General features: G+C 41.7%; 1 protein-coding gene across 1 annotated transcript; it reads right to left on the bottom strand.

Moving 5' to 3' along the window:
* Window positions 1–526: 526 nt before the first annotated feature.
* Window positions 527–9,231, bottom strand: LOC106584547 (gastrula zinc finger protein XlCGF57.1-like). Its single transcript, XM_014169965.2, has 2 exons — window positions 8,849–9,231; window positions 527–4,292 (listed from the first exon to the last, which is right to left on the bottom strand). The coding sequence occupies exons 1-2, from the start codon at window positions 9,036–9,038 to the stop codon at window positions 2,692–2,694; spliced, it is 1,791 nt and encodes a 596-aa protein (XP_014025440.2). The 5' UTR covers window positions 9,039–9,231; the 3' UTR covers window positions 527–2,691.
* Between the last annotated feature and the right edge of the window lie 872 nt (window positions 9,232–10,103).

Raw genomic sequence — 10,103 nt, 5'->3', positions numbered from 1 at the left:
GCAGTTGTAAATGAGAACTTGTTCTCAACTAGCCTACCTGGTTAAATAAAGGTGAATTAAAACAGACACTTTAGTATTGCCAGCCTAATCTCGGGAGTTGATAGGCTTGAAGTCAAACAGCGCTGTGGTTCAAGCATTGCTTAGAGCTGCTCGCAAACGCAGTAAAGTGCTGTTTGAATGAATGCTTATGAGCCTGCTGCTGCCTACCACCGCTCAGTTAGACTGCTCTATCAAATAATAGACTTAATGAAAAACACACAGAAATATGAGCCTTTGGTTATTAATATGGTCAAATCCGGAAACTATCATTTAGAAAACAAAATGTTTATTCTTTCAGTGAAATACGGAACCATTACGTATTTTGTCGAACCGGTGGCAACCCTAAGTCTAAATATTGCTGTTACATTGCACAACCGTCATAATTATGTAAAGTTCTGGCAAATTAATTACGGTCTTTGTTAGGGAGAAACACAGTTCGCAACGAGCCAGGCGGCTCAAACTGTTGCATATACCCTGACTCTGCTTGCACTGAACGCAAGCGAAGTGACACAATTTCCCTAGTCAATATTGTCTGCTAACATGCATTTATTTAAACTAAATATATAATAAAATATACTTGTGTACTGATTTTAAGAAAGGCATTTATGTTTATGGTTAGGTACATTTTGTGCAACGTATGTGGGTTTTTTCCGCAAATGCGCTTTTGTTAAATCATCACCCGTTTGGCGAAGTTGAATTAGGCTGTAATTTGATGATAATATTGCGATCCCTGTTAATTTATGCAACGCAGGACAAGCTAGTTAACCTAATGATTGTGAAGATTGATAGTTTTTTATAAGTTTAATGCTAACTAGCAACTTACCTTGGCTCATTGCAGCCACAAGGTCCTTTTGACACTGCACTCGCGTAATAGGTGGTCAGCCTGCCACGCAGTTTTCTCATGGATTGCAAAGTAATCGGCGTCCAAAAAGGCGGATTACTACGAGAGCTTGAAATCGGCGCCGATTTAATCGGTCGACCACTAGTCGAAAGGCAAACTCTTCATGAAACATCAATCCATGGGCTAGTCAATTCCACATTTTCTTTGGCGCCGAAATCGAAAAAAGTTATTTTGCAAATGCAGCAGGTTATGGTGTGAAATAGGTTTTTAGAAGTGCCCTCTAAGTAATGTTAATGACGACTTGTGTTTATCAATGCACAACCACAACCTTTTTTTCCCCACTCCTATCCATAAAAGTACTAAGTAATACAAAAGCGCTACTGTGTGTGAAGTTTAAATTGCATTCTGTTATTAAGTGTAATGTAATATTAATAAAATATTTCATCAGTACTCTTCATCAAATGAAGGGCATGGTGACGCGATCTTTGCAAGAGGGAAGGAATCTGATTGCATTGAACCACAACTGGTGGCGCAGTCATTTCATTCAAGGGTAATTGGAACTAGTCATGAGTTAGCCTGCTCCAGAGCAGGTTAGTTCTGAAGGATCTGTTGCCATAGAAATTTTGATGGCTAAAAAGTGAGCTACTTTCTTATGACCGGTTATCCTGAATTGTACTCGGAGTTGACTTAAGTTACCTCGCTAAGTCCTCAAACCTGCTTCCTAGGATACCTCTCTGACCTCCCGCCTGCCTTCCATCTTTGAGGACATGATTTTCCATTAGAGCGGTCACTCGACTATCTTGTCAACATAATAGAACATATTTGGCTTATTCAGTAAGAAGATGCAATTAGAGACTTCCTCTCCATCTTCACTCATTTGGAAGCCTGCAGAAGGGTTTGCCAGAAAAGGAGACAAGCCACTTTAGACTAAAATTCCCCAGACACAGATCAAGGCACTGTGCTTAAAGGGATACTTTGGGATTTTGGCAATATCATTGTTATGTCTGTGTTCAGCGTGAAGGAAGTTGGAGGTAGTTTCGCGAGCCAACTAGCTTTAGCGCAATGACTGGAAGTCTGAGTATCTACTAGCATGCCTGTGGCCTCTTTTAGTTTAGTGGAATGCCATTATGCTGCTTTGACTGTAACACCAGTGTTATACCAAAGTATACACCCTTGTGTTATGCTAGGGAAATTGTTTCCATAGCTAGGGCTCACAGTGAGGACCACAATCAACATCCTCTGCATAATCAAAACAGTTGCTTTGGGAAGGTTGTTAGCCATTGTTATGCAGAGGATGTTGATTTCAGTCCTCAAATGTTTGCCCGCAATTAAAAAAAAACATGTTTATCACCACCCTTTAGTGCTGTAAGATTCATATGAATACACTGCAGATCTTTATGGCCAGGATTCAATCCGACAACGCACCTTTGAAAGACAATGTTCGGGGATATTGCATTCACGGTAGGCTGAATGCTGCATACGTCAATTCAATCTGAAATTTACTTTAGATCGGATCAATGCGAGATCGGATTGAATCCGGACATAACTTTATGCTTACTAGACAAAGCTCAACAACAACACACTTAAGTTAATTACAGATGCAGTTCAAATGTCCTTTGTGTCAAACAAATGAGCAAGGACTCCTCTCGAGAAGCCAGCGCGCTTACGCCTGATTTCATTTAAATGAATAGACGTGTATCACGCTGTGCAAATGTTATGTGTCCGGTGTAGCAGGCCAGTTAGCCTGGCAATGTTCTCATAGTTCAAGTGTTAATTCAGTCATATCTTATCCACCCAAAACTGAATGTGCCTCAATCTTCTGTCGAATCACCTTCCCCTACACAGGGCACAGTCATGTGTTTGTGCATTCTTTCTCTGTGTTCTCTCAGGCGTTGCTTTGATCTGAAGCATTTAAGACAATCATAGCAATATGGCTTCTTCTCAGTGTGTATTTTCTGATGACTATTTAATGCCCCTCTGTCGCTGAAGCATTTTGGACATGTAGGACACACATGCGGTTTTTCCCCTGTGTGAATTCTCAAATGCACATTCAACTGAAAACCTGTGGAGAAAGATTTGCCACAAACATGACAGTGGTGTGATTTCTCCCCTCTGTGTCTCTTCATGTGCCGATTCAAGTTGGAACTCTGACTGAAACATAAGTCACACTCCTGGCAGTGAAACGGTTTGTCATTGGTGTGAACTCTCATATGCACTGTTAGAGTATGGCTATAAGTGAAACATTTGTTACAAAGTTGACACTGATGTGATTTCTCCCCTGTGTGAATTCTCATGTGCAATTTTAGATTACCATTCTGAGGGAAGCATTTTCCACATTCAGGACAGCTATACGGCTTCTCCCCTGTGTGAATCCTGCTATGATTTTTCAGGTGCTCCATCCTAGCAAATGAACTACCACAATCCTGGCAGCGATATGGTTTCTCCCTTGTATGAGTCCTTATATGCATTTTAAGGGAAGTGCCAAGGCGGAATGTTTTGCCACAATCATTACAGTGATATGGTTTCTCTCCAGTGTGGATCCTCATATGCGCATTCAGATTTCCACTCTGAGCATAACGTTTGCCACATTCATGGCAGCAATGTGATTTCTCCCCTGTGTGGACCGTCTTCATATGCAAATTCAGATTTGCAATACTGGCAAAATATTTATCACAGTCATTACAGGGATATGGTTTCTCCCCTGTGTGGGTTCTCATATGCTTTTCCAGATCCTTAGTAGCATCAAAACTTTTACCACAAACATCACAAAACCTAGTTCTGTGAGTTTGTAATATGTGATCCATCACACATTTTAGGGATTGACAGCTTTTTCCACAAACACCACACATTTGTTCATTATCTTTTCTGTGACTTTTCAAATGTATCAATAAAGCTCCAAAGGACTGACAAGGCCTTCCACACACCTTGCAACAAGGACCAGCAGGGCTTTGTCCTTTATCTGTCCGCCGCCTCTTTGATATGTGCGTCTTTAAAGCAGACAGTGGTCTTGCACTCTCCTTCCTATGAACACTTTCATTGTCATCACCCTGAGCTGCAGAACAGCCTGGATTTACTACAGAGAGGGCCTGAGAGTCACTGGTTGGTTCTGAAGAGATCTCTTCTTGAGATTCTGTTTTTATCTGTTCAATGGACGAGTCTCCATTTTTGCATTCCTTACTTTGGGTTTTGTTAAGATGTGAGGACCGAGTTGGGTACTGATCATAGTCACTTTTCACACAGGGAGGAGTGAACACAGAGTCTTTAGTATTATACTCCAGCTCTTGACATTCCTCCTGTTCCTCTTTAATCGGTGTGGGCTCCAAGTCCTCCTGCCCCAGACTGGGGCTCCACTCCTGCTCACAGTGCTGCTGCTCAGGGGGAACCTCTTCAGAGACTTTGAGCTGTTGGAGGTCTGAAGGGAAGGAGAAAGGATGAATTAGCTAGAACTCCAACATTGACATGAGATAGCCAGGGGTCTCAGTAAACCTGGGAATAGTCCTAGTTCCATAAGTGTTGTGAACAACAATGTTATCATTAGAATGCACATGTAGAGCTTTATGTGGACATTTTTACATATGACATGTTTTCTTTAATATATGATTCTGTGTGTGCTCATGGAACTAAAAATGGAATTGAAATAGCTATTCCAAGAAGATTAACAGAAAAAAAAAGTATGAAAACAATAAGAGCACCTCAGTAAGAGTGTCTGCTAAATGAAAAAAATGTAAATGTGAAAAAAATTGTGTGAATGCCTGTATAATATGCCAAACGATGACCTCATGCAAATAATAGTATTATTAAAAAAAGCACAAACATGATTTAACTGTAAAGAAGTTAATAGTATTATTAAAAAAGCACAAACATGCTTTAACTGTAAAGAAGTTAATAGTATTATTAAAAAAGCACAAACATGATTTAACTGTAACGAAGTTGTGGGGCGTGTGGGGCGTTCACATGCTATTGGAAGTTTGGAGTTCCAATTGGGAAATTTCACTTCAACGACCGTTCAAGTTGTAATTACAAGTGGGAAACAAATGTTCTTACCAGAGTCGTGATCTCTGGCCTTACACCTTTTCAACCAAAAGATGACTTAGCCCCCACCTACATATACAGATCACCTCAACTAGCCTGTACCCCTGCACACTGACTCGGTACCCCCTGTATATAGCCTCGTTATTCTTATTGTGTTACTTTTTTAGTCTACTTGGTAAATATTTTCTTCTTGAACTGCACTGTTGGTTAAGGGCTTGTAAGTAAGCATTTCACGGTAAATTCTACACTTGTTGTATTCGGCGCATGTGACAAAGTTTGATTTGATACAGCTGCCCAGTGGGAAGCACCTCAGGTCGGCAGCCACCTCGATTCAACACAGGTGTGCACAGGCTCGTCGTCATTCCCGAAGGCAGTAACGTTAGCTGATTGCCACTGTGACATCCAAATGGTGACCAATATTACAGGTTATTTCTTGCTCGCACATCGAAACATAACCTTTTAACTAGCGCCCGGCCTTTAATGTCTTTTTGTGTGAAGCTAAACTTTCCACATAGCGTGGATAATTGTCACCAACAGTACTTACAAGCAGCTTCAAATGGCAAGGGGCGGAGCATGTAATGACACAATGCTAATGGATGTTTCTTGTGGGGTGTTCATTGTAGTAACTGCAGTATGCAGATAGATATTGGGTGGATTGGATTATGCTGAGCCGCGGGGCACCGGTCTATGGCCTGTGATGTGAACACGCAAAAGCGGAGACGGAGGAGTGACCTTCTCAAATGGAACAGTAACCTGTGCTGCTCGGTTATGTTGTCAACACAAATTACTGTTGTGTGTATATATATATATATATATATACACACACAACAGTAATTTTTATTCAAAGTAATCAGTTTCGCATGTGAAAACACAGAATCCTACTCATTACTCTGAACTGCATAACATTTGTTTTGAGCCGACTTCAACATGGCCTTAACCACTGAGGTATAATGAGAACAGGTACTGTATATACTGCGGTATAATGAGAACACGTACTGTGTATATACTGCGGTATAATGAGAACAGGTATTGTGTGTATATACTGCAGTATAATGAGAACAAGATGTCTGACCATCGTTTAAGGGGGAGGGGCTATACTGCACATAAGATTTCTCATTACATTCATGGTCCTTCAATTCTCTACAACCCTAACTCTATTTTTCAAGGACTGACTGAACTGAATCCATTCGTCTGCAATCGACTCAACATACCTCTTCAATTTGGGCACCTGGCGGGTCCGTATAGCTTCTCCCTATTCAAGGTAATCTACTCACGTTCGCATAGCCGATTCATGGACTTCTATATGGCGCTACCCATGCGTTCGGTTTATACCATAGAGATAGAGGACTCATCTTTGTACCTGTGCCATTATAGCGTCTGTGACAGCATGGGTAGCGCCATTGAGACTATTTTCTTCTTCATAATTGGCTGATCCCTCCAACAGGGTCACAAGGAGGGATCAGCCAATGAAGTTGGAAGTCCTACCCAGTTGATGACATTAAAATGGTGGAAGCCTACAATGGCGCTGCCCATACTAATATAGCCGTTTGGCCAGAAGAGTCCTCTCTCATTCTCTATGGTTTATATGTGAACTGAGCATCATCCAAAAATATGGTAGACTTTGGATGAATATAAAATGTTAATGTCTGAGTGGGGGAAAGAAAAAAAAAAAAACAGCTTGAGCGACAATTATTAGAATAATTCAATGGATGATTAGTGTACAATGATGACTGTCTTATTAGTAATTTTCAATTTTGACCTCTATATGGCCGTCTATGGAAATTGTCTTTCTAGGACGGGGTCAGTTAAACTGCAGTACCGAAGTAAATCTGTATGAGCAGTTGAAACCGTGATTCTAGACCAAGACCCTGGCCCTTTGCTTTGAACAGGGCACCTGGCTCACGCCCTGACCTATGTGAAGCTAGCCACAATAAGGATAAGCCAAAATAGTGGAATTTGTGGTTCGCCTTCAAATTAAAAAGTTACTAATTGAAAGTGATACATTTATACAAATATTGGAATCATGTCATATTGACTAAATAATACTACACATGTTTGGAATATTGTGGATCAATGAATCTATACGTAAGGCTGTGCAATGTAAATGTCTAATACTCATAGTAGGTTGACAGGTAAGCTTAAATGTGGCTAATTTCAGTGGTTTCAAAGTCCTACAATATGAGCTATGATGCTAATAAACTCAGCAAAAAAAGAACAGTCCCATTTTCAGGACCCTGTCTCAAAGATAATTCGTACAAATCCAAGTAACTTCACAGATCTTCATTGTAAAGGGTTTAAACATTGTTTCCCATGCTTGTTCAATGAACCATAAACAATTAATGAACATGCACCTGTGGAACGGTCGAAAAGACACTAACAGCTTACAGACAGTAGGCAATTAAGGTCACAGTTATGAAAACTTAGGACACTAAAGAGGCCTTTCTACTGACTCTGAAAAACACCAAAAGAAAGATGCCCAGGGTCCCTGCTCATCTGCGTGAACGTGCCTTAGGCATGCTGCAAGGAGGCAAAAGGACTGCAGATGCGGCCAGGGCAATAAATTGCAATGTCCGTACCGTGAGACGCCTAAGAGACCGCTACAGGGAGACAGGACGGACAGCTGATCGTCCTCGCAGTGGCAGACCCCGTGTAAGAACACCTGCACAGGATCGGTACATCCGACCATCACACCTGCGGGACAGGTACAGGATGGCAACAACAACTGCCCGAGTTACACCAGGAATGCACAATCCCTCCATCAGTGCTCAGACTGTCTGCAATAGGCTGGACTGAGGGTTGTAGGCCTGTTGTAAGGCAGGTCCTCACCAGACATCACCGGCAACAACGTCACCTATGGGCACAAACCCACCGTCGCTGGACCAGACAGGACTGGCAGAAAGTGCTCTTCACTGACGTGTCACGGTTTTTGTCTCACCAGGGGTGATGGTCAGATTCGTGTTTATCGTCGAAGGAATGAGCGTTACACCGAGGCCTGTACTCTGGAGCGGGATCGATTTGGAGGTGGAGGGACAGTCATGGTCTGGGACGGTGTGTCACAGCATCATTGGACTGAGCTTGTTGTCATAGCAGACAATCTCAACGCTGTGCGTTACAGGGAAGACCTCCTCCCTTGGATCGGAGGGTGAGGGCCATTCCCCCCCCCCCCCCAGAAATGTCTGGGAACTTGCAGGTGCCTTGGTGGAAGAGTGGGGTAACATCTCACAGCAAGAACTGGCAAATCTGGTGCAGTCCATGAGGAGGAGATGCACTGCAGTACTTAATGCAGCTGGTGGTCTCACCAGATACTGACTGACTTTTGATTTTGCCCCCCCCCCCCTTGTTCAAGGACACAATATTCAATTTCTGTTAGTCACGTGTCTGTGGAACTTGTTCAGTTTGTCTCAGTTGTTGAATCTCATGTTCATACAAATATTTACACGTTAAGTTTGCTGAAAATAAAACGCAGATCACAGTGAGGACGTTTTTCTGTTTATTTGTTTAAACACTAAACAGTTATGTTCTGTAGGTGTCGCTGAGTAGTATACCTATGGATTGTGGATCCATAAAATGGGTCAGGCTGTATAGTGAAATATAAGTATGCTCCCAATAAAATTCTAAAGTCTAATACATCCACAGTGCAATTAACTGATTTATTTATTTTCTATTAACTAATTATTGTATTTTGTTGAATTCGTCCAACATTCCAACCTTTGTTTAGCCTTTATAGTCCACGATTTCACGATTTGACTTGCCTAGTTAAATTAAAAAAATAACTTTCAATGAGGGACGTTTATTTTGAAAGCGGATCGCTTCATATAGGTCATGGAATGGCCCGGTTCCAAAACAAATGCAATCAACTTTCACCAGGTTGACCACACCAACAACATTGCCAAATTAAATGTTTAGAAAAAAACGTTGATGCAACGCGTAACAAACCTGTTCTATGTAACTTTATCTCCGGTTTCAGGAGGATATCAAGCAGCTTCTGTAGACGGGCGTTCTCCTCTTTCGATAGGGAATATTTTCCCTGGTACTTTGTTATCGTTTTTTCAACGGCTCTAAACAACTCAGGAGCCGCTCTAAATCCCTTGTTGAAAATCAATCCCAACAACTCTATTTTAGACATTTCTCCGAGAATCCTAGCTAAATTATGGAATGCTTGGTAAACTAGCTTGAAGTTTATTTCTTTTCAGGCCACGCGGGAGGCGGCAAGCGCACGACGAATCACTTCAGAGAGGACGTGTCCACAACCCAACAACTCGGGCCCCGATTGCTTTCCCTGGACACAAACGATGACCAATCCGAGAGCATGAAATTAAACAAACGCCTTCTTGTGCATATTATACACGTCATTGAGCAGCACCATCTGTATGTTGGCCTGGTGTTGGAACAGATGGGTGTAGTGTTACAAAGTATAATGCATTTATACTCCAGTGTGGCTGGTGGCGGTAATGCAACAAATATTGGATGTCAATCGCCATCAATATACCTCGTCGAAGAAGACGCCCACATTCAGTTGCATGTTATGAATGTCTAAAATGAAAATAATCTTGATTTTGGCTTTAGTGGTGATAGCTTTATACAATGTAGCTTGGTAATATATCTAAAATATGTGTAAATGTGGATGTATCACTTTGTAGTAGTCTATAGTAGGGCTAGCCTTTAGTAGCCCTTGATCATGACACTCAAAACAGATACATTAAGTTAATATATTGTTTTATCTTTCTCGTTGCTGAGCGATAAAGGCCATGTGTTACGAAAGCCCTATCGCAAGCGATGATTATTGATGTCGGGATTGTATTTCACATGAGCCAGTCGTGGGCGCCTTGAGTTTTCTAGTACTAAATCCTTATATAATGTACCAAGTCATGATGGAAGATTCAGTAGAGGGGCGGTAGCCGGAACTGGTTGCCTGTTAGTACCTCCAAATATTTGTATAACTTAGCCAATACAGACCACAGCCTGTCGTTTCCAATGGGAACAAATTACTCATAGTGGGCAGAGCCATGCACGAGCTAGCGAGATCCTATTAGCCCGTTCTAGCATACATCTGCATATTTCTGCCTGCTCTGTGAAGTTCACGTGTGCAATAACGCAATTCGCCTTTGCACCCCTTCTAAACAACACCATTCGTTTTACAACTGTGGCAAAGGTTAAAGTCTACAAAAAGTAGTTTACTCTGTTCATAACC

The sequence above is a fragment of the Salmo salar genome, chromosome ssa23, assembly GCF_905237065.1.
Source record: "Salmo salar chromosome ssa23, Ssal_v3.1, whole genome shotgun sequence".
In the NCBI taxonomy this organism is placed as follows: Eukaryota; Metazoa; Chordata; class Actinopteri; order Salmoniformes; family Salmonidae; genus Salmo; species Salmo salar.
This window is presented reverse-complemented; position numbering and strand designations above follow the sequence as displayed.